The 25,757-nt window shown below is 38.6% G+C and overlaps 1 protein-coding gene across 1 annotated transcript in view; it reads left to right on the top strand.

Moving 5' to 3' along the window:
• Positions 1 to 25,757, top strand: part of Spata17 (spermatogenesis associated 17) — a 166,023-nt gene that overhangs the window by 22,540 nt on the left and 117,726 nt on the right. The window contains exons 3-4 of the mRNA XM_028761403.1: positions 273 to 354; positions 18,145 to 18,195. Coding sequence (XP_028617236.1) covers positions 273 to 354; positions 18,145 to 18,195 — 133 coding nt within the window. The remainder of the gene's footprint in view (positions 1 to 272; positions 355 to 18,144; positions 18,196 to 25,757) is intronic.

Below are 25,757 nucleotides of genomic sequence, written 5' to 3'. Positions count from 1 at the left end.
TCTATCTGTAATCCCAGCCCTTGGGAGGCAGAGACAGGAGGCTCTCCACATATTCAAGGCAAACCAGGTTTACATAATGAGTTTCAGACCATGCATCAAGACTTTGTATCAAAGAGAAAAAATAAACAAGATAAAATAGAAACAATACAAGAAAAAAAACAAGAAAAAAGATGAAGATACATAGTATCTTCATTTAAATATAACCTTGTGAACTATAGAGACATCTTTCTTTCAATGAGCATGTACTAATAATATCCCTGTTTTCATTCTAGGCACTTGAACAGAGTAGTGACAATTATTCAAAAGTGGTGGAGAAGTTACTTGGGTAGAAAATATTACCAACTTATTGTTGAGGTAAATACAAATTTTCTATTATGCTGACATTTGAATTACACAACATGCTGTAAGATATATGTTTACATGTAGTTTACAAATCCCTTGTGACAAATAATTACTGTTTAAAATGTCCCCAGAAGTCTCCTATGCTGAAGACCTGTACTGCTGCTAGCTTGGAAAATTCTGGGACCTTTAGGAAGTAGGGTCCAGCTCAAGGAAGAAGATCACTTAGAGTATGTCTTTGGGGGGCTATCTTGCTCCAGCCCTCACCTCTATTCCTCCCTCCTTCCTGCTCCATCCTCCCTCCCCCCACCTCCCTTTCTCTGCTTCCTGGCCCTATTATGTGACTGTTCTTTGTGCCTCTGATGTGCACTTCTATCTGATTATGACCTAGAAACAATGGTGTCCACCAAGCATAGACTGAAACCTTAGAAACTATGAGCCAGAGGAAATCCTGTCTGTTAAGTAGGCTTCCTCTGGTTGTACCAATGCATAGAAGATAACACAAGGACAAAATCTGAGCTTAATTTTGAATGGAGACTTTCCTGAGAAGCTTTTTCTAATTTTTTTCTAAGTGACTAACTTTATCGACTCTTTAAATTTTTTTTTTTTTTTTTTGGTTATTCGAGACAGGGTTTCTCTGTATAGCCCTGGCTGTCCTGGAACACACTCGGTAGACAAGGCTGGCTTCGAACTCAGAAATCTGCCTGCCTCTGCCTCCCTAGTGCTGGGATTAAAGGCGTGCGCCACCACCGCCAGGCTCTTAACCCTTAACTCTTAACTACAGTAGCTATTTAAATTTTAATATCTTTCACTCTGAGGGCTGGTGAGATGGCTCAGCAGTTAAGAGCACTGGCTGTTTTTCCAAAGAACCAGTGTTCAATTTCCAGAACTTACATGATAGCTCACAAACTATGTAACTCCAGTTCCAGGGGTTCTAATACCATCACACAAACATACATGCAGGCAAAAAAAAATGCACATAAAAATAAACAAATAAAATAAAAAATACCTTTAACTGTGCATTTAGTAGACCTCTGTTTCGATGAGCCTTTATATGTTCTAGTGAGGTCTTTGCAAGCAGGCACATAGCCTGTTCCAGGATCTCCCCCATTATCAATGAATGGTTCCCTGACAGTCAATAAGCTCATAAGGATGTTAACTAGGTAAACACAGACGTGGCATCCCTCCATACTCCCCGAAGTACTTTCTACAAACTTTGTTTTATAGATAAATGAAATTTTAAAAATCAATAAATAAGGCTAGTTAGAAGGCTAAGAGGCTAAAGCTCTTGTCCCCAAGCCTGATGACCTAAGCTCAATCTCCACAACCCACATGGCGGAATGAAAGAATTGATTCCTACAAGCTGTTCTCCACACACCTGCCATGGAACACATATATAAAAATAAACAAACAAACAAATGTAATTTTCAAAACTTTTAAAGAAATTATTTTAAATTAATAACTAATAGTGCCAAGATGGATTTCGTAGAGCATTTGCATATTTATACATATATCAGTATGTATTTGCAATTAGTTTTGATACACAGCAAATGATTTCATGGTGTCCTTTTGCTGGTTGGTATTTAACAAGTGCTATCTGCCAGGCATTTTATATATTCAGAATGTTCTCTAAAACTTGGCTTTTACAATATCTATTTGGCATGTCACAAACACAAGGAACAGGCATGCGCATGTGTGCTTGGCATCATAGTTTGCATGCCTAACAGTTGTAGGCTGTTATGATTGTTTTACATGGTGTGACAACTCTGGTCATTGATAACATCCTGCACTGAACTTCATCATGGACACACACTATGTCTCATTACACTTGTGTTCTCCCACTAAGATGCTTTGGTACATGATTTCTTATGAACATTTTTGTGAATGGATAGTGAAAACTATTTTTTTAGTGCATTATTGCTAGTCCCTTTATTAAGAGGCAGAAATAAACTGGACCTATCTGGACGTCAGTCCAATTACAGTGTGTCTAACTTCTTTCATCTATCGATTTTGATGAATATACTGTTTGAAATACAAGCTTCTGAATTAAGGAATCAAATGCCTGTCTATGTGTTTAACATTTTAGATAGGAAACTTTGGAAAGAATATTTTGAATTCCTTGGGTGTTTCACCAGCCAGGCCAGGTATTTTCTTTTTCTTCTTTCAAATTGAATACTAGGCATTTTGGTATCTACTTTTTGTTTAGAATACATATAAATAACCCTTAATGTTCATTTAAACATGACAGAGGCAGCATTCTACTTGTATCTGAAGTTAATTCTGCATCTGGGTTTTTTCCAGCTTCTGGCTATTATAAATAAGGCTGCTATAAGCTTAGTGGAGCATGAGTTCTTGTTATATGTTGGAGCATCTTCTGGGTATCTGCCCAGGAGTGGTATAGCTGGGTCCTCAGGTAATACTATCTCCAATATTCTGAGGAACCACCGGACTGATTTCCACAGTGGTTGTACCAGCTTGCAATCCCACCAACAATGGAGGAGTGTCCTCTTGTCCACATCTTTGCCAGCATCTGCTGTCACCTGAGTTTTTGGACTTAGCCATTCTGACTGGTGTGAGGTGACATCTCAGGATTGTTTTAATTTGCATTTCCCTGATGACTAAGGATGTTGAACATTTCTTTAGGAGCTTCTCAGCCATTCAGTATTCTTCAGTTGAGAATTTTTTGTTTAGCTCTGTACCCCATTTTTAATAGGGTTATTTGGTTCTCTGGAGTATAACTTCTTGAGATCTTTCTATATTTTGGATATTAGCCCTCTATCGGATAAAGGATTGGTAAAGATCTGTCCCCAATCTGTTGGTTGCTGTTTTGTCTTATTGACAGTGTTCTTTGCCTTACAGAAGCTTTACAATTTTATGAAGTCCCATTTGTCAATTGTTGATCTTAGAGCATAAGCCATTGGAGTTCTGTTCAGGAACTTTTCCCCTGTGCTCATGTGTTTAAGGCTCTTCCCCACCTTCTCTTCTATTAGTTTCAGTGTATCTGTTTTTATGTGGTGGTCCTTGATACACTTGGACTTGAGCTTTGTACAAGGAGATAAGAATGAATTGAATTGTGGGGTTTGAGTATGAGTGTAATTGTAGCTTCATAGAACGACTTGGGTAGTGTTCCTTCTGTTTATATTTTGTGGAATAGTTTGAAGAGAATTGATATTAGGTCTTCCTTGAAGGTCTGATAGAATTCTGCACTAAAACCATCTGGTCCTGGGCTTTTTTTGGTGGTGAGACTTTTAATGGCTGCTGCTATTTCCTTAGGGGTTATGGGACTGTTTAGACGGTTTATCTGCTCCTGATTTAACTTTGGTACCTGGTATCTGTCTAGGAAGTTGTCCATTTCATCCAGGTTTTCCAGTTTTGTTGAGTATAGGCCTTTGTAGTAGGATCTGATGATGTTTTGAATTTCTTCAGTTTCTGTTGTTATGTCTCCCTTTTCAGTTCTGATTTTATCAATTTGGATACTGTCTCTGTGCCCTCTGGTTAATCTGGCTAACGCTTTATCTATCTTGTTGATTTTCTCAAAGAACCAGCTCCTGGTTTTGTTGATATTTTACATTGTTCTTTTTGTTTCTATTTGGTTGATTTCAGCCCTGAGTTTGACTATTTCCTGCCTTCTATTCCTCTTGGGTGTATTTGCTTCTTTTTGTTCTAGAGCTTTTAGTTGTGCAGTCAAGTTGGTAGTGTGTGCTCTCTCCAGTTTCTTTCTGCAGGCACTTAGAGCTATGAGTGTTCCTCTTAGCACTGCCTTCATGGAGTCCCACAAGTTTGGTATGATGTGTCCTCATTTTCATTGAATTCTAAAAAGTCTTTAATTTCGTTCTGTATTTCTTCCTTGAACAAGTCATCATTGAGTAGAGAGTTGTTCGGTTTCAATGTGCATGTGGGTTTTCCATTGGCTTTGTCATTATTAAAGACCAGTCTTAGTCTGTCCTGATCTGATAAGATACATGGGACTATTTCCATCTTTTTGTATCTGTAGAGGCCTGTTTTGTGACCAAGTATATGGTCTATTTTGGAGAAGGTACCATGAGGTGCTGAGAAAATGGTATATTCTTTTGTTTTAGGATGAAATGTTCTATAGATGTCTGTTAAGTCCATTTGGTTCATAACTTCTGTTAATTTCAAAGTGTCTTGGTTTAGTTTCTGTTTCCATGATCTGTCCATTACTGAGAGTGGGGTGTTGAAATCCCCCACTATTATTGTATGAGGTGTAATGTGTGTTTTGAGCTTTAGTAAAGTTTCTTTTATGTATGTAGGTGCCCTTGCAAAAGACCCGACAAAGAAAGAGAACTTCAGACCAATCTCCCTTATGAACATCGATGCAAAAATACTCAATAAAATTCTAGCAAACCGAATCCAAGAACACACCAAAACAATCATCCATCATGATCAAGTAGGCTTTATCCCAGGAATGCAGGGATGGTTCAATATTCGGAAATCCATCAATGTAATCCACTATATAAACAAACTCAAAGAAAAAAAAAACACATGATCATCTCACTAGATGCTCAGAAAGCATTTGACAAAATTCAACATCCCTTCATGATAAAAGTCTTGGAAAGGTCAGGAATTCAAGGCCCCTACATAAACATAGTAAAAGCAATTTACAGAAAACCAGTAGCCAACATCAAACTAAATGGAGAGAAACTTGAAGCAATCCCACTAAGGTCAGAAACTAGTCAAGGCTGCCTACTCTCCCGCTACCTATTCAATATAGTACTGGAAGTCCTAGCCAGAGCAATTAGACAACAAAAAGAAGTCAAAGGGATACAAATAGGAAAGGAAGAAGTCAAAATGTAACTATTTGCAGATGATATGATAGTATACTTAAGTGACCCCAAAACTTCCACCAGAGAACTCCTAAACCTGATAAACAACTTCAGCAAAGTGTCTGGTTATAAAATCAACTCAAATAAATCAGTAGCCTTCCTCTACATGAAAGATAAACAGACTGAAAAAGAAATTAGGGAAATGACACCCTTCACAATAGTCACAAATAATATAAAATACCTTGGTGTAAATCTAACCAAGCAAGTGAAAGACCTGTATGACAAGAACTTCAAGTCCCTGAAGAAAGAAATCGAAGAAGATCTCAGAAGATCTAAAGATCTCCCATGCTCATGGATTGGCAGGATTAATATAATAAAAATGCCCATCTTGCCAAAAAGCAATCTACAGATTCAATGTAATTCCCATTAAAATCCCAACTCAATTCTTCACAGAGTTAGAAAAGGAAATTCTCAAATTCATTTGGAATAACAAAAAACCCAGGATAGCGAAAACTATTCTCAACAATAAAAGAACTTCTGGAGGAATCACCATCCCTGACCTCAAGCTGTACTACAGAGCAATAGTGATAAAAACTACTTGGTATTGGTACAGAGACAGGCAGGAAGATCAATGGAATAGAATTGAAGACCCAGAAATGAACCCACACACCTATGGTCACTTGATCTTTGACAAAAGAGCTAAGACTGTCCAGTGGAAAAAGGACAGCATTTTCAACAAATGGTGCTAGTTCAACTGGAGGACAACATGTAGAAGAATGAAAATTGATCCATTCTTATCTCCTTGTACAAAGCTCAAGTCTAAGTGGATAAAGGACCTCCACATAAAACCAGATACACTGAAACTAATAGAAGAGAAGGTGGGGAAGAGCCTCGAATACTTGGGCACAGGGGAAAAATTCCTGAACAGAACACCAATGGCATATGCTCAAAGAACAAGAATTGACAAATGGGACTTCATAAAATTGCAAAGTTTCTGTAAGACAAAGGACACTGTCAATAGGACAAAATGACAACCAACAAATTGGGAAAAGATCTTTACCAATCCTACATCTGATAGAGGGCTAATATCCAATATATACAAAGAACTCAAGAAATTAGACTCCAGACAACCAAATAACCCTATTAAAAAATGGGGTATAGAGCTTAACAAAGAATGAAACTGAGGAAACTCGAATGGTCGAGAAGCACCTAAAGAAATGTTCAGTATCCTTAGTCATCAGGGAAATGCAAATCAAAACAACCCTGAGATTCCATCTCATACCAGTCAGAATGGCTAAGATTAAAAACTCAGGTGATAGTAGATGCTGGCGAGGGTGTGGAGAAAGAGGAACACTCCTCCACTGTTGGTGGGAATGCAAGATGGTGCAACCACTTTGGAAATCAGTCTGTCTGGCGGTTCCTCAGAAAATGGGACATAACATTACCTGAGGATCCAGCTATACCACTCCTAGGCATATACCCAGAAGATGCTTGAACATATAACAAGGACATATGCTCAACTATGTTCATAGCAGCCTTATTTATAATAGCCAGAAGCTGGAAAGAACCCAGATGTCCTTCAACTGAGGAATGGATTCAAAAAATGTGGTACATTTACACAATGGAGTATTACTCAGCTATTAAAAACAATGAATTCGAGAATTTCCTAGGTAAATGGATGGAACTAGAAATTATCATCCTGAGTGAGGTAAGCCAATCACAAAAGAACACACATGGTATTCACTCACTGATTATTGGATATTAGCCCAGAACCTTGAAATGCCCAAGATTCAACTCACAGGCCACATGAAGCTCATGAAGAAGGAAGACCAAGTGGGGGTGATTCAGTCCTTCTTAGAAGGAGCAACAAAATACTCAAGGGAGCAAATATGGAGACAAAGTGAGGGACAGAAACTGAAGGAGGGGCCGTCTGAAGACCATTCCACTTGAGTATCCATCCCATGTGCAGTCACCAAAGGTAGATGCTAATGTGGAAGTCAGGAAGTGCATGCTGATAAGAGCCTGATACAGATGTCTCCTCAGAGGTCTGCAAGCGTCTGACATATTCAGAGGCAGATGCTCACAACTAGCCATTAAACTGATCATGGGGTTCCCAATGGAGGAGTTAGAGTGAAGACCATTGGAGCTGAAAGGGTTTGTGGCCCCATGAGGAGAGCAACAATACCAACCAACCACAGCTCCCAGGGTCTAAACCACCAGCCTGGGAGCACTTAGGGAGGGATCCATGGCTTCAACTGTATACGTAAGAGTGGAGGGCCCTGCTGGGCATAGGTGGGAGAAGAAATCCTTGGCCTCATGAAGGCTGGACGCCCCAGGGGGTGGGAATTTGAGGGTGGAGAGGTGGGAGTGGGGGGGTAGGTAGGGGTACATCCGCAGAGAAGCAGGAGGAGGGGTGACGGGATAGGGGGTTCCTCGGTGGGTGGGGGATGGGGTAAGGGGATAACATATGAAATGTAAATAAAACATCCAATAAAAAAAGAATGAATTGAATTGAATTTCATTCTTCTACATGCTGACTTCCAGTTGAACCAGCACTCTTTGTTGAAAATGCTGTCTTTTTTCCACTGCATGGTTTTAGCGCCTACATCAAAGTTCAAATGTCCATAGGTATATGGAATCATTTCAGGGTCTTCAGTTCTATTCCATTGATCAACATGCCTGTCCCTATGCTAATACCACGCAGTTTTTATCACTTGTAGTACAGCTTGAGGTCAGGGATGGTGATTCCTCCAGAAGTTCTTTTATTGTTGAGAATAGTTTTTTCTATCCTGGGTTTTTTGTTATTCCAAATGAATTTGAGAATTGCTCTTTCTATCTCTGTGAAGAATTGAGCTGGAGTTTTGATGGGGATTGCATTAAATCTGTAGATTCCTCTTGGCAAGATGGCCATTTTTTACTTTATTAATCCTGCCAACCCATGACCATGGGAGAACTTTCCATCTATCTTAGGGGACTTGAAGTTCTTATCATACAGATTTGTCACTTGCTTGGTTAGATCCACACCGAGGTATTTTATATTATTTGTGACTATTGTGAATGGTGTCGTTTCTCTAATGTCTTTCTCAGCCTGTTTATCCTTTGTGTAGAGGAAGGATACTGATTTGTTTGAGTAAATTTTATATCCAGCCACTTTGTTGAAGTTGTGTATCTGGAAGAATTTTTGGGGTCACTTAAATATACTATCATATCATCTGTAAATGGTGATATTTTGACTTCTTCCTTTCCAATTTGTATCCCTTTGACCTCCTTTTGTTGTATAATTGCTTTGGCTAGGACTTTTAACTATATTGAATAGGTAGGAAGAGAGTGAGCAGCCTTTTCTAGTCCCTGATTTTAGTGGGATTGCTTCAAGATTCTCTCCATTTAGTTTGATGTTGGCTACTGGTTTGCTGTAAATTGCTTTTACTATGTTTAGGTATGGATCTTGAATTCCTGATCTCTCCAAGACTTTTATCATGAAGGTATGTTGAATTTTGTTAAACACTTTCTTAGCATCTAATGAAATGATCATATATGGTCTTTTTCTTTGAGTTTGTTTATATAGTGGATTATGTTGATGGATTTCTGAATATTGAATTTTCCCTGCATGTCTGGGATGAATCCTACTTGATCATGATGGATGATCATTTTCATGTGTTCTTGAATTCAGTTTGGGAGAAATTTATTGAGTATTTTTGCATCGATATTCATAAATGAAATTGGTCTGAAGTTTTTTTTCTCTGTTGGGTCTTTGTGTGGTTTAGGTATAAGCATAATTGTGCCTTCATAGAATGAATTTGGTAGTGTTCCTTGTATTTCTATTTTGTGAAATAGTTTGAAGAGTGTTGGTATTAGGTCTTTTTTGAAGGTCTGATAGAATTATGCACTAAACTCATCTGGTCCTGGGCTTTTTGTGGTTGGGAGACTTTTAATGACTGCTTCTATTTCTTTAGGGGTTTTTGGTACTATTTAGATGGTTTATCTGTTCCTGATTTAACTTTGGTACCTGGTATCTGTCTACAAAACTGTCCATTTCATCCAGGTTTTCCAGTTTTGTTGAGTATAGGCTTTTGTAGTAAGATCTGATGATTTTTTTTTAATTTTCTCGGTTTCTGTTGTTATGTCTCCCTTTTCATTTCTGATTTTGTTAATTTGGATACTGTCTCTTTGCCCTCTGGTTAGTCTGGCTAAGGGTTTATCTATCTTGTTGATTTTCTCAAAGAATCAGTTCCTGTTTTGGTTGATTATTTGTATAGTTCTTTTTGTTTCTACTTGGTTGATTTCAGCCCTGAGTTTGATTATTTCCTGCCATCTACTCCTCTTTGGTGTATTTGCTTCTTTTTGTTCTAGAGCTTTCAGATGTGTTGTCAAGCTGCTAGTGTATGCTCTCTTCAGTTTCTTTTTGGAGGCAGTCAGAGGTATGAGTTTTCCTCTTAGCACTGCTTTCATCGTGTACCAGAAGGGTATATTGTGCCTTCATTTTCATTGAATTCTAAAAAGTCTTTAATTCCTTTCTTTATTTCTTCCTTGGCCAAATTATCATTAGGTAGAGTATTGTTCAGCTTCCTTGTGTATGTGGGCTTTCTGTTGTTTTTGTTGTTATTGAAGATCAGCCTGAGTCCATGGTGATCTGAAAGGATGTATGGGATTATTTCATTCTTCATGTATCCGTTGAGGCCTGCTTTGGGACAAATTATATGGTCAGTATTGGAAAAGGCACCATGAGGTGCTGAGACTAAGGTATATTCTTTTGTTTTGGATGAAATGTTCTATAGATATCTGTTAAATCCATTTTGTTCATAACTGGTGTTAGATTCACTGTGTCTCTGTTTAGTTTCTGTTTCCATGATTTGTTCATTGATGGGAGTGGGGTGTTGAAGTCTCCCACTATTATTGTGTGAGGTGCAATGTGTGCTTTGAGCTTTAGTAAAGTTTCTTTTATGAATGTGGGTGCCCTTGCAATTGGAGCATTAAGAGTTCATCTTGGTAGGTTTTTTTTTTTTTGATGAGTATGAAGTGTCCTTATTATTATTATTATTTTATGACATTTGGTTGACAGTCGATTTTATTCGGTATTAAAATGGCTACTCCAGTTTGTTTCTTGGGAATATTTGCTTGAAAATAAATTTCCCAGCCTTTTACTCTGAGGTAGGGTCTGTCTTTGTAACTGAGGTGTGTTTCCTGTATGCAGGAAAATACTTGGTTCTGGTTACATATCCAGTCTGTTATTCTATGTCTTTTTATTGGGGAATTAAGTCCATGTTAAGAAATATTTAGGAAAAGAGATTGTTGCTTCATGTTATTTTTGTTGTTAGAGGTGCAATTTTGTTTTTGTGGCTATCTTCTTTTGGGTTTGTTTGCTTTTTCTAGTGTATAGTTTCCCTCCTTGTGTTGGAGTTTTCTATCCTTTGTATGGCTGGATTTGTGGAAAGATATTGTGTAAATTTGGTCTTGTCATGAAATATCTTGGTTTCTCCATCTGAGTTAACTGAAAGTTTTGCTGGGTATAGTAGCCTGAGCTGACATTTGTGTTCTCTTACGGTCTGCATGCTCAGGATCTTCTGGCTTTTATAATCTCTGGTGAGAAGTTTGGTATAATTCTGATAGGCCTGCATTTATATGTTACTTGAATTTTTTCCCCTACTGCTTTTAATAGTCTTTCTTTGTTTTGTGCATTTGATGTTTTAATTATTATGTTACTGGAGTGATTTCTTTTCTGGTCTAGTCTGTTTGGAGTTCTATAGGCTTCTTGTATGTTCAGGGGCATATCTTTCTTTAAGTTAGGGGAGTTTCTTCTATAATTTTGTTGAAGGTATTTACTGGCCCTTTAAGTTGGGAATCTTTGCTCTCTTCTACAACTATTATGCTTAGGTTTGGTCTTCTCATTGTGTCCTGGATTTCCTGGATGTTTTGTCTTAGGAGCTTTTTGCATTTTGCATTTTCTTTGACTGTTGTGTCAGTGTTTTGTATGGTATCTTCTGCATCTGAGATTGTCTCTTCTGTCTCTTTTATTTTGTTGGTGATGCTTGCATCTATGACTCCTGATTTCTTTCCTAGGTTTTATATCTCCAGGGTTGTCTCCCTTTGTTATTTCTTTATTGTCTCTATTTCCATGTTTAGATCCTGGATGGTTTTGTTCAATTCCTTCACCTGTTTGGTTGTGTTTTCCTTAGAGAATTACTTCTTTAAGGGATCTTTGTGTTTCATCTTTAAGGGCTTCTACCTGTTTATCTGTGTCCTATATTTCTTTAAGGGAGTTATTTATGTCCTTCTTAAAGTCCTCTATCAGCATCATGAGAAGTGATTTTAAGTCTGAATCTTGCTTTTCCAATGTGTTGGGTATTCAGGACTTGCTGTGGTGAGAGAACTGGGTTCTGATGATTCCAATTAGCCTTGGTTTCTGTTACTTAGGTTCTTGTGCTTGCCTCTCACCATCTGATTATCTCTGGTGTTAGTTGGTCTTGCTGTCTCTGACTGGAGGTTGTCCCTCCTGTGGGCTTGTGAGCCTATTATCTTAGGTGTGTCAGCACTCCTGGGGAGATCAGCTCTCTCCTGGGTGGGATATGGGTGTGGAGGGCTGTGGGACAGCCTTAGTTTTCAGGCATAGATGAAGACTGGAAGGATCCCGTCTCCAGCTGCTCTGCTGATCCTGTGCACTGTGTACTCCTGACAGATCCTGCTTTGAATAATTATTGGAGCAAAAGTAGTGATCTTACCTCTGGGCTTAGGAATGAGACCTCTCCTGGGAGACTTGCTCTCTCCTGACAGGATTTGGGTGCAGAAGACTGTGGGACAGCCTCAGCTCCGGGGCTTAGATTGAGACCAGCACAAACTATGTTTTGAAAATACTGTATTTCTTGAGGCTACTGCAAATAAATTCCCCCTTCTCCTCCCCAAAGTTGAGTACTTGCATTTGCCTGCAACTCTCACTTGGAGAAGACCACACAGCTCCAGCAGGGCAGCCTTCCTTCTCTTAATCCCCACTCGAATGTGATGACACACACTAACCTCCCAAACATATTTCTTTTGATGCCTTTTAGTGCTAATTTTTAGACCCAAGTTTGCTTTCTTCTTTTTAATTTCCAGTTTTGGCACCCAGATTTCTTTTGAAAAATTCACTGTACCTTTATTGTTATTTAAGGCCACCTAAAAAGTAATATTGAAGCAGTTTTGATTGTGTAGAAAAGTTGCAAATGAGCATAAAAGACTTCCATACAATGGTCACTCGGTTTTCTGTACTCAGAGAAAAAAGTTCCTATTATCACTTTCTTGTTTCTCAAACATTTTCTTTCATATGTGCATCTGTATGCATGTTCTTATGTGTATAGGAACACACATGTGCATGCATTTAGAAGCCATAGGACAACCTCATCTCATTTCTTATACACCACCACCTTCTCTTGAGATACCTATAGATAACAGCTGTGCAAATGGACCATTAATGCAGTCTCTGCAGGTCAAGAAAATGACCCTTGAACTTGAATTTGGAGTAAACTGTGAATGAAGCTCCAGGGATGAGCTTGGTATTAGAAAAGTGAAAGCCCTGAGGATGCTTATCTCGTGACCCAGGGAATGTGGAGAACAGCAGAGGGCTGGCCAGGATTGGATGTGACCTTCATACTACAATTCTCTGCATTTAAAAGGGAAGCTTAAAGCAATTTATTGCATTCACTTGCTCCTCGGAATGTTCTGTGAAGTGACATACGCAGATAATATCTTTCTTCATGTTTTAGATGACTCAGAATCTTTCAGACTTTACTTCTTCCTTCTTTTATTGCCTTGAGGCTGGGCCAAAAGCTATGAGTTGATGGGGCATAGTTCACATCTAACATGGTACTTTAAGAGGCTTTTTTATCTTGGCTTTGCTATTATGTAAATACTACTATGCTCTATATCAAATATTCTTTCTCTAGCACAGTCTCAGGGCAGTTTGGAACTATAAAGACTATTGTAATACATGATTAATTCAATACACTACTGTGAAAGTATTGTATGTAAGTTGGTCCTATCATTTAAATTGCAATCATCCAGTCAGTGACATGCATTCATAGCTTCATGGTAGAACTGTTTTACTGGTAAATGTAATTTGATTTTAAAACATTATTGTTCAATCTACAAAATTATTTACTACATAGCTGGAGATTCAAAGCTCACAGTGTTAAGTAATAAACCATTCTACATTTCTTACAAAGGATTGATATTTGATAGAACATTTAACTGAATAATAAAGAAAGGAACTTTACATGACTTTAAACAGTGTAAAAAAAATCAACTCTCACATTCCACTGTATGTTTTTATGATAAGTGCTGATTTGTTCTTATTATAGAAAAAGACTATATAAATGTGCCACTAATTTTAAACTAATAAGAAACTGACATAACAGCTTCTAGAGACTTTTAAGTTTGCATTAGACAAAGGCTTCTTCTATAGATGGGAAATATCCCACTCTCTTGGCTTTTCTCTTCCTGGGATTTCCAAATCTGTTGCAATGTAGTGAGCGTTCCTCACTTTTAGTGTTCGAGAAAAGAGCAAGATGTGTCAATTCTTTCTCTTCACAGTCTTGCACTTCAAAATAGACAACAAACATGAGCTGACTTAAAATTCTAAGTTATTCATGTAAAATTCTGATGATTTTCATCGCAATCATGAAGTAAATTCATTGGTTCACCTGCTCCTAAACGTTATACTAATGACAACTATGAGGAAGAATAGAGCTGGATTTAGTTTTTATGTCAAAAAAGAGGTTATTTTAGAAATCAGTGCTGCCAACCACAGTGAGATGGTTTGCCTGAAAACAAGGCAAAACATGCACAAATGATTATCTAATAGGAAGTCATTGCAACGATCAGTCACGCACTCAGAGTGGCAGCAGCATGGAAAACAAAGCTGCAAGCTGCAGCCTCTGTGTGGAGGGCTTCTAAATCCTCCATGCTCCCTGAGCTTTGGTAAGTGCTGGCCACACATGAACGTGAGGGTGCTGTTATGTCAAACATGATGCTTCTGAATGAGTTGGACATTTATTCCTTAACTCTCATCTCTCTCTTCTTAATTTCTTTCAAAATGCTTAACAAGAAAGGAAAGATGAGCTAACATAGGGTTTGTTCCTGCCCCACTGTGACTGTGCATAAAAGATGTAAGCCAAACCCAAAGAAGAGTAGAGATCTGACCCACCCAACGGAAAAGCCTTCTAGTAGACACTTGTCTTTCAAGGAGTAAAATGGAGGAGGCTGACATGTGGATTTCAGAGGAGATTGGAGCTAGACTGAGGTGGCCTGGCAGTGTGAGCTCATCCATCGAGTGACCTGTACTGCATAGGTTATGGTCAAAGGCTTGGCACAATAGCAGTCCTCAGGAGATGAGAACCTTGAGTCAGGAGGCAGAACAGGTTTGCTTTGCTTTGTTTTGTTTGACTATCTTTTGTTTTGTTTTGTTTTGTTTTGTTTTGTTTTTTATCATGGCATCATCACCCAGAAGGAAGCTGGGAAAGGAGTAGACTTGATAGAACAGAAGAGGGAGGGGGAGGGGAAGCAACAAAGAGTTGAGGTAGGGCAATAACATAGAGATAATAGCACATATGTAGAAAACATTACTTTATAGTTTACTAAAGAAACAAACCATATATTAAAATATAACTTAAAAATTTTGAACTTTGTTAGACTTTCCCAATATGAGAGTTGTTCTCATTTATCTGACTCCTCATTATAAATTACTTCATAGAGAGAGAAGGAAAGTGTAAGAAAGAGATACAGAGAAGCAGAGAGACAAAGCGATATAGACACATTCTTGCCAGCAATCATTATTCTACTGGAGAAATGAAACAGTTGTGTGCTACATGCTTTGGCTTAGAATTTCATCACACTCACTCCTGGAGATAATACATTCAAGTTGTTCATTACTGTTAAAGTTTTCATGTTACACAACTAGGAATTTGTGAAGGTCTTTTTTTTTATTTCAAAGGACTTAATAAAAATATTACTTTGTACATGTCACTGTGATGAGGGTATCTGCATGGAGTAAAAATAAGAAATGAGTATGAACATTACAGTTCACAGAGAAAACAGCCTGAGTATGCTCAGAGGATAACCAGAAAGGGTGGATGTAGAAAGGGACTCAAGTCTTCCAAGCAAAATACAGGAGCATAGCCACTGTGTGAGCTAAGGGCTCAAAGGCTTCTTAGAGGCAGCTTGTATCCAGTCTCCCAATGCCCACAGTATGGTCTTTTACTGAACAGAACCAGTGGCCAGCAGATCAGAAAGGATGGCTCTTATAAACCACAAACAGGACCACTTTGGTCAAATTTTGCCAAATTAGAAATTCCACATGAGTATTAGCCATATCAGAAAAATATTTATCAGATAAATAAGTACATTTTCATCTGAAGAATATTCTAAAAATTGGCCCAAGTGGTTTTGGCAAAGACCATAGGAGGTTGTCATTGATCATATTATAGCCTCTGACTTCAGATATTCGTACTCTGTTGACCTCAAGGATTCTTACTCTGCCGTGCACACAAGGTATCAATCTTCTTCACCTTCTTTTTCCCATTTTTTTTTTTATCCATTCCATTTTGGCATCAGTGAGTAGGCACCTTATTTGCATTATAGTGAAACAAGGTACTTTCCCTATACTTAGTATTACCACATATGTTACCTTCCTATTTAAAATGTACTCAGGGTCTCTATAAGAAAGGGATAAAAGACGGGTAAATAGTAAAAAAAAAAAAAAAAGTAAAAATTCTGTTTGCTGATAAATGGCAATAGTTTTTTTTTAGTTTCACTTATGAGTTGCTACCATATTCTCTGTTTATCCAACTACATGGAAACATTAATATAACAAAATAAAGCATTGTTCAGACTAGAAAAAGACGAAATTGAGTGACAGGAAAATATGACATGTGTACCTACGTCTCTGAGATTGCACATAGATGTGCATAGTTCAAATAATATTTGAGTGTTACATGTAATAAAATGTACAATTTAAATCATTTGAAATGCATTCACATTTAAACAATATTTTATCTTTAATTATGTGTATACGTGTGTATATGGGTGTGTGTGCACGAGAATCTGCACAGGACAGATGAGGGATGTTTGCCTTGACCTGGAATTAGAGCTGTTGTGGAGGCTGGGAACTACGGAACTCAGGTCTTCTGGAAGAGTCGTATGGGCTCCTCACAGCTGTGAGCCATCTTTCTGGCAGTGCCAGCTTCAGCCTGACTTGAATAAATAAATACAATATGAAAGTAAGTACTTTAATTCACCTCAATAACAGGAATTATGCCACATTTGGTGTAAGGAAGACAGAGATGGTAAAGGCAGTAATGTAAATAACATATTGCAATCCTCTGTTTTTTAATTACACAGACTGTTGCTGAATCACACATCCCTGTGGCTCTCCACAATTTGCTCTGGATCAGACTAGGCGACTCCCACAAGCTAGTTAGATGTACAGATTCTTGTCCATTATGAGGAAGAAGTGGCCATGTAGAGGGTTGAGTTTTTCTGTCCTATTTTTCTTCCCAGAAAGCTTAGCACTCATAAGCTAGGGTGGAGTTCTCTTACCTGCGTGACTTTTGATTGGATAAAAATGCATGCGGTTGTATTTTTATAAAGGAAAGCTCTTGGGAAGGGCCACACACTTACACTGGCTGTTCTGAAAGGCAATGAGCTGATCAGAAAGTCAGTGCCTGTGGAGAGTTAGACCATTGCAGGTCCAGATCACAGTTACAATTTGCCTTGACAGCTTCAGATTTCTTACTCATTCTTTGCCCACCTCTGTGTCTGACCTAACATTCTTCTGACTAGCATATAAACCTTTCAGAGTGGATTAAAAAGCCTCTGGCTTCTACCAGCCAACGGCTAAGAATTCATCAGAAGATCTGAGGCCAAAGCTAGTATTTCCCTGCTTTGCTGTGACCCTCCTCCATGCTGGATGTACCAGTGGGTTGTGCCCTGACTTTCCTTGTTCTCTATTAAAACTGTTATTAAAACTGTGCTACCGTGTTACTGTGTAGAAACATGGAATAAAATTTGAGGTTCCTGATCTATCGTCAATCATATTTAGCTCCAGAGTAAACTAACACTCTCTCTCTCTCTCTCTCTCTCTCTCTCTCTCTCTCTCTGTGTGTGTGTGTGTGTGTGTGTGTTTTCTGTAAAGAATATCACATTGAGAAAATACATATGTGAATGCTTTTACTGATGATTTTGCCATGGTGAGCTCTGTGACTTTTTATTTTTAATTAAAAGACAGAGCAGATAGGTAAATTTAACTCAACACAATACTTTTATTAGAATTAGAAGCACTGTTAAATGCTTCCTTATTGAACATAGATCGGGGCATTAATAGATGAGTGTCTTTCTTGGAAACCAAGAGTTTAGGAAACCTTCCCTCTACCAAGGGATTTGCTGGAACGTGGTATCATTATATTTGTGATTTTATGGAGGTAAAATGAATACTAAATGAAACAAAATTCCCAAGGCTGACTCGGGAGGCAGCTAAGCACATAGCTTCTCACATAGTTGGTTGGAAGGCACAATTTTGCCCCATCACTGCATCCGTATCCTTGAATGGTTTCGACTGAAGACAGCATTTCTTTGAATTTTTCATTAAACCCGACGTCTTGAAATATGAATTCCTTTTATGTTCCTGTGAGTTTTGGCTAAAAGAACCCCAGTGAATAAATCATACAATACGACGTGTCACCAGCACTTGTGAATATTTCTGCTTTGTTATTCTATTCTCAGTAGAGCACCATTGATTATCAAACTCAGCGGAGAGCATTTTATGATCATATATCTCCATTAGCTCTGAGTTTGACTACCATAGATTTTTCTGGTTAAGCTTGCATTATGTATTAGGAAGCCTATCTCTTCAATACAAAGTTTGATTTCATTTTCTAAGCCCAGAACTCTTATTATGTATTATGTATAAAGATTCTTATCCTTTATATGTAAAAATAGGCTGCACTGTCTTTCTGTAACTGAAATCTATGCCGTCTTTTCTTTTTTTCTTGATTCACAGGCAGCATATTATACTATGAAGATGAATCTCTACAATGAAATGGCTGTCAGGGTAAATATTTCTTCACTTGTTAAACAGATGAAAAGTCAATTGTGCCCTGAATTCCCTTTTAATAAGCCGAGCAAAGCAGAGTAATGCAAATCTGGTTGCTATGCTACTGGAGGAGGGGGAGGAACACTAGTTAAAAAGTTAGCTATGCTAAATCCCTGGCAGCACTGCCAAGAGAGGAAAATGTAAACCGTAAACCGTGTGGTTATAAATGCCTGCACTTCACAGTGTCGGGGACCTCTGAGCCATAGCTAAAGGAAGACCGTAAGCATTAATGAAGTAATGCATCAGTGTTCATACGTCACGATATGGACATATCATGATAAATACATGAACATGGCTCTGAGATCTAAGAGTCCTACCTCATCTAATGCATTTGAAAGTTATTCATATGATTTAACAATAATAACGTTTGTTTCCAGCAAGGAATTTTTTGCTATCATGTCTGTGTTCATTTTATGTGCTAATTTTCTGATAGACACATGGCTTTTGGGCTGGCAATATAGCTTCAATGGTAACTGTTTGACTTGCAAGCATGAGGAATTGAATTCTGATCCCCAGAACTCCTGTAAAATGCTGAGCGTGGTGGTGGTACTTTCCCAGAGCTGGCAGGGTAGAGACATGCTGGTCCCTAAAGTTCATTAGGCAGCCAGCATAGGCAAATTGATGAGCTTTGGGTTCACGGAGAGACCTTACCTCAAAAAAAAAAAAGCTGGCTGGAGAAAGATTGATGAAGACCCACTTCTGCTTCTGACTACCATGTGAGTGCCCACCAGCACATACCAATATTAACATTAACAAGTGTGCATGCACGCACCTTTACAAGTTCACAGGCTCTTGAAGAGGTAACTTTGTCACAGAGTATGACAAGGCTGACGTGTGTAGAGGCTGTAAATGATCCTCTAACAAAGACTGAATTTTAAGATTAGCTGATCACAGTGAGCAGTGGGGTTTCTCTTAGGTAGTCTGTTAAAAACTTTGCTAATGGGACAAACATCATTCCATAGGCAGAGGCTCATGGAGCTGAGCAGTTGTAAAGACTTATTCACAGCCAGTACTAAATAAGTGTCCATACTTTGGTAATGAGGGACAAAGTCCATGAACGCAGTTCTGTTTATACAATAGATACCCACCCCCTGACTGCTGTGTTTTTAAGGGGTCCATCTTTTTTTCTGCGGGATTTATGACTCCCTCTCCCTGTAGAGACCATCACTCTCTGGCCTTTTATGTCTCTACCTCACCATAGACATATTTTTCTACTAGAACAGATAACACCTTATTATCCTTACTGATTTCCATGCCAGCCCCACCATAGCGATGTTGGAAGTCCCCTGGGGCCCATGACAGTCTCTTTAGCCTTCACTTCCCAGTGCTTGACTTAGAGAAGTTGTTACATAGATATCTCAGGGTGATCGTCAGAATTGTCTCCTCTTCCCTGTGTATGGAAGTCCTTTGACTTAAGCAATTTGTCTCTACATCACTAAGGAGTGAGCACCCTTGTTAAAAGAAATTACTTTTGCTTTTGCTGGGGATATTTAAAATCTTTAAATCCCTGAGTAGGCACTGGGGCAGGGATGGACTGGACTAGAAATGTAATTGATTGGTTCCTGGAGAGTCCCTTTTGTCCTGGAACACTTGTCAATCAGGTGTCATTCCATTGTAAAGCCACTGGTGCTGGGAGGGGGCCAGAGGACTCTTATTTTGAGTGATTTGTCTTGATTTTAGCACCCTAATCACTTCAGTTCAGACTGAAGTGCAGGCTTTATGGAAAATAAATCCAGAACAGCAAGATGAACACTAAAAATGACTTAAAACTGATTTGCAAAGTGCTATAACTTTAGTGACTCACTTACCTTTACAGCTATAAATTAATGTAAATCACAATATCCAATTATCATTTCCTTTGCTTCTTTCATGTCTAAAACATAAAGAGTGTAAGAAAAATTCATATAGTGACTCTACTAAAAAGTAGCCAAATACATATACATAAAGCTGCATCTCAGTTCTGTAGACTACTTATGATTCTATTCATATTTACTGTGCCATGTAGTAAGGGTGATTTACAATAATGATTTTGGTGATTTGAAGGAGACACAGTGGTAAAACTTTTGTTAGACAGAGGATACTGAAGGTCTCTTAGGCTGGGGATTACAGTTCTGTGGTTACAGAATGAAGAGCATGGGTCTCAGTCACAGAAACAAAGGTTCCCCAAACTTGAATATTGGTATGAAGATAGGAAGGGACCCTGTCCACAACGGTAAGTGTATACCTCATGATGCTTCTGTCCCCATGCCAGTGAGTGTCTCTGCCCTCTTCCTGTTACTACAGTTACATATGCAAAGCACTTAAGTCAATTCACAGAGAAAGCAAAGATAAGAGCTGAGGATGAAGGCATGCCACCATATTTTCAGGATGTACACAGGGGCCTTCACCCTGGGCAGGACACTGTCAGCGGGCTTGCTCTCCAGGCTTCCTTCACTTTTATTTTAGGAAAAAAGACTGTTGTTTCTCTTCTATTGACATTCAGATTACTATGGATTTGGGGGAATAAAGATAAACACAGTGGAAGAAACTCTGTTCTGTGAGCAGATGCCTTTTGATATATCAGGGTTTTGCCATTTGTTTCAGTGCTTAAAATAAACATTATTTATAAGACCACTTACAATGTGGTGTTACTTAATGAGGAGTATGCATCACTGATCTGACGAGCTTAAGAGGTCATTTAGAACTTGCCAGTTAACAAGCTGTAATCTGCTGAGCACACAATGACTTTGTTTAAAATTATCTGTTCAGAGCTGATCAATGACAATAATTGTTTTATTCCAATCACTTGTGAAAGTTCCTAATTACTTTGAAGGGCATGAATACTAACCATTTTTTTTAATTTTTTTTAAAGTTGTCACCTATTCACCTTGAAATTAAGAAAGACAGTGTTGTAAAATTTATTGCGAATCATGAAGGTGGTTTAAAAAAAATCCCACTTACTGGGACTTGAATATCAATAGGAAATATACAAATATGCCTTCTGTTGGTTACACTCACACAAGAAGGACAGCCACATCCTGACCTACATGACCCGTCTATACTAACCAGCACCTTTATGCTAGCCTCTCTGCATGTTAGAAACGTGTCTTTAGACTTAGAGGCTCTTTCTCCTTATAAGGTACACATAAGACAGTAGTGCAAAAAGTGTGCACCTCAGAGCAGCACAGGAATGAGTTTGTGTTCTGACTTTGTTGTTTACTTTTGGAATGAATAGATGCTCTGGAGTAAATTACTCCACCTTGGTTTCTTCCTGTTTAACATGAGACCATGCCTTGTTCACGAAGAGTGTGAGAACAGAATCTATTAGTGTTACACTTGGAAATACATGAAGCACAATGAATTTCAACCCCTTCCCTTCCCTGACAGCTGTTCCCTTTGCTCACCCAAGGCTCTGATCCTCCAGCTCCTTCTGTACATACATCTATACAAATCCACCCAAGTTATTGTGATGGCTAGTTTAATGTTAGCTTCACACAAGCTCGAGTCATCAAAGAAAAGGGGATCTTAATCGAGAAAACCAGGCTGCAGGAAGGCCTGTAGAACATTTTATTACTTAGTGACTTATAAGGGAAGACTCAGCCTATTGTGGGTGGGCCACCCCTGGCCTGGTGGTACTGAGTTCCCTAAGAAAGCAGGCCAAACAAGCCAGGAAGAGCAAGGCACTAAGCAGCACCACTCCTGGCCTCTGCATCAATTCCTGCCTCCAGATTCCTGCCCTGTTTGAGTTCCTTCCCTGCCTTCTTTCAATGATACAGTACAGTGTGGAAGTGTAAGCAGAATCAACCCTTTCCTTTCCATCTTGATTTGATGATGATATTTCATCCCAGCAACAGTAACCCTGACTATCTTTAGCATGGGTGATTTTTCATGTTTATCTTAACTATCACTTACTATGTCCTTTAGAATACAATTGTGAATAAAAGATTTCACAAATGGGATATGTGCAAGAATATCAGGGTCTCAGAAGTTCCATTTGAGCCTGTGCAGATGCGGTTGTATCCAGTGCTTGCTAGAGTTGGAAAAGCAAGGAGCCGTTGGAATTATGTCTTCCCACATCCTCCACCTCACCCCTCCACCCCACCATCCCCTAATCTCAAGAGTTCCTTTAGGTGTTAGGATAGGTGACTCAGCCAATTTGTGTTTGTCCTCACAGGTTGCTTCTCTTTTAAATAGCCTCAGTCTCTGTCTGCTCTGTCATTCACAGACCCTTAGCCACCACGTTCACTCCTCTCCCACATCTTGATGTCTGCTGAAAATTTAATTTTATTTGGATTTAGTAGTATTTTTAGGAATGAGCTATCGTCAGCACCATCAGTGAGTGATACATTTTCCTTGGGCCTTATCTCCAAGTGTTCTCTTATCATTCAGTTGCTATGTAAACATCAGAATGCTGCAATGAGGGAAGCCACCCAGACACCCTTGTGACCTTAGGCAATCACTTGACCACACTATACATCAATTCTCTCTTCTTTCAACCGAAGCTCCTAATGTATATACTTCAGCATGAAGTTAGAGCATTAAATTAAATGAACCAAGAAAATGCTTTCTTATTTACATGTATTGTTTATATATGTATATTCTGATTTGTTTCTCTGTTTCATTGGAAAGTGGTTTGTACCAATTCCTCCATATTGTCAGACACTGTTACATGATTTTGGTTTCATAATGGAGAATTTCTAAATTAAATATTATATAATTTCAAAACTTTTTTTTTGATTTAAAGAGCTGATCTAGGAATGAGCTCATTTGAGAAGCTTGCTATTGCTGCTCTTTCATAGACTTGGCTCTGAGTACCTGCCCACATCAGATGGCTCACATCTGCGTGTGACTCCAGCCCTAGGGGATATGGTACCTTCTGGCTCTACAAGCACTGCACACATTTTCAGCTCTTCCATAGTTAAAATAAATAACAAGTAAATTGAAAAAGCAAATTAAGAGAACTTGAAAAACATTTTGTTGACACGCTCTCAATGTAGCTACATTGCATTTCGTTGTTACTTCTGTCTCTAGTTTAATACACTCATAATTGTTGTGCTGGTTTTTTGTTTTGTTCTGTTTTAGTCATTTTTTCCACACTGAAATGCTGACTAAAGTATTAAAATCCCTATATATACCAGACTGTAAAATGACTTTTTAAATCACAAAGAAAAATTCTTTCTGTGATGGTTTCAGTATGCTTGCCCAAGGGAGTGGCACTATTCAGAGGTGTGGCATTGTTGGAATAGGTGTGGCCTTGTTGGAGGAAGTGTGTCACTATTGGGTTGGGCTTTGAGATCTTCGTCCTAGCTGCCTGGAAGATAGCAGTCTTTCCATTTGCCTTTGGAACAAGATGTAGAACTCTCAGCTCCTCCCCCATGTGTACCTGGATGCTGCCATGTTCCCACCTTGATGATAATGGAGTGAACCTCTGAACCTGTTAGACACCCCCAATTAAATGTTGTCCTTATAAGGAGTTGCCTTGGTCATGGTGTCTGTTCACATCAGTAAAACCCTGACTAAAACACTTTCAGACAGCATTGCTGTTTATTGAGTATTGATTCAACATTTTACTTACATGCATGTAAATATCCTTTAGCTAAACTAGAAAGCAAAGCAAAACAAGAACAGTTTGGAGATAAAACTCCATGAACTGGGCACTAGATTCTTGTACTAAATATGAAAATACATTTAGAGAAGAGAGACATCCTTGCAGCCTTGAAACTGCTACATTTAGGAAGACTGTATCCTCCAGGACAATTGTTCATGTGTGAGTCATTGCACAGTTAAACCTAAGGGAGACGAGCAGTGGGTCTCGGTGTCTTCTTCTCTTCTTGTAGATAAGTGCAGACTCTTTTTTTTTTTTCTTTTTGTCCACGACATGATACCACATTCTATATTGAGGCCTGAATTATCAGGAAAATGGGTGGATATAGGACCAAAGGAGACAGATTCTCATGATGCCTGAGAATGTCTGAGAAACTTGGAGCTTACTAAGTGTGTGACCACAGGACTCTAGCACTTCTCTCAGATCAGAAAAGTATAGCTATGTCTTTTGGTAAAAATAAAACTGTTTGGATCTCTGTGAGTGATACAAAAAGAAGATAGCTTCAAAAAGAAGTTTCATTGGTTAAAAATTGTAATTCATTTATTTTCCAATTATATTTGTAACAACTAGAAGATTAGATTTGTGACTACTCCAGCTCAATGGCTAGATACATCTGAGAGCTGAATAATTATAGGAAAATTACATAAGCTGTTTTCTATGATGAGATAATATTTTGCACATAGAAATGTTCTGAAGATAAAACACCGAAGTAAAATGCTTAGGATCTCACCTGACACACAAGAAGTCAGCTGTTGTTAACATTGTTCAACCAGTATTCGAAGTCATGGTCAAGATGCAGCACAGTACCAGGCATACCTGCCAGGACCTATCAGCCCAGCACTCGAGAAACCAAGGCAAGACTATAAAGTTGAAGACAGCCTGGCTTCCATAGTGGGTCTAAGGCCAGCCTGGGCTACTAGAGAGCTGCTATTCAAAGTGAAAAATAAGTAAAGCCAACGTTAGCTATTAGGGTTTTCCCCGATTCATGGAACTAAAGATGTGAACCCAAGCCCTTGTGAATATGTATAACTACAATTTAAGAAAAAGCCACCATGAATTTGAAAGAGAACAGGGCTTAGAGTGAGGAAAGGGAAGGGGAAATAACATAATTATAGTACAAAAAATAAAAAATAAAGTTAAAAATAAATAAAAGAGCAAAAATATCATTTAAAGACACTCATTTAACAATTTACTTTAATTAGATCTAAAACAATCTACAGTGCAGTTAGTAGTTTTATTCTTTGCTTTTTCTGTTGCTGTGATTGAATACCTAGGAAAGCAACCTCAAGGCCAGAAAGAAGGTTCAGTGGACAAACATCTTCTGTTATAAGCATGAGAATAGGGCTTTGGATCCCCAGTATCTGTATAAGAGCAGTGGGAATGGTGGCCTATGCCTGTAACCCCAGTGCTTGAAAGGGAGAGACGAGGTATGGGGAAAGCTGGCTAGCTAGACATGTCGAACCAGCAAGATCTGGCTTTAGCTGGAGAAGCTACCAAAGTGAATAATGGGGACAGTGATCAAGGAAATATCTGACTTCAACTTCTGGCCTTGACATGTGTCTACGCACACATGCACCCACACATGAGACATGCTAGCACACATGTATACATACCACACACACAGAGCAACCACACACAAGTTACAATAGCAGATAGTTAATTTTCATCTTTGTGATATCTTATAACAAATATATTGACACCACTTACATCTACAACTAATGTACTAACTATACTCATAGAAAAAAAATTCCAAAATGTTTTTTGTGCTTTTATTTATTCTTGAGAATTTCTATTTTTTTTAAATTTGTACATATGCTTTTTCTTCCCCCAATTTGTCCTAGATTCTCTTTACCTCAAAACAACAACAGAGAGAGGGAGAGGGAGGGAGGGAGAGAGAGAGAGAGAGAGAGAGAGAGAGAGAGAGAGAGAGAGAGAG

Source organism: Grammomys surdaster, unplaced genomic scaffold (genome assembly GCF_004785775.1).
Source record: "Grammomys surdaster isolate TR1022 unplaced genomic scaffold, NIH_TR_1.0 130, whole genome shotgun sequence".
Taxonomy (NCBI): Eukaryota; Metazoa; Chordata; class Mammalia; order Rodentia; family Muridae; genus Grammomys; species Grammomys surdaster.
The sequence above is the reverse complement of the archived record's forward strand: the minus strand, read 5'-3'. Positions and strand labels throughout refer to the sequence as shown.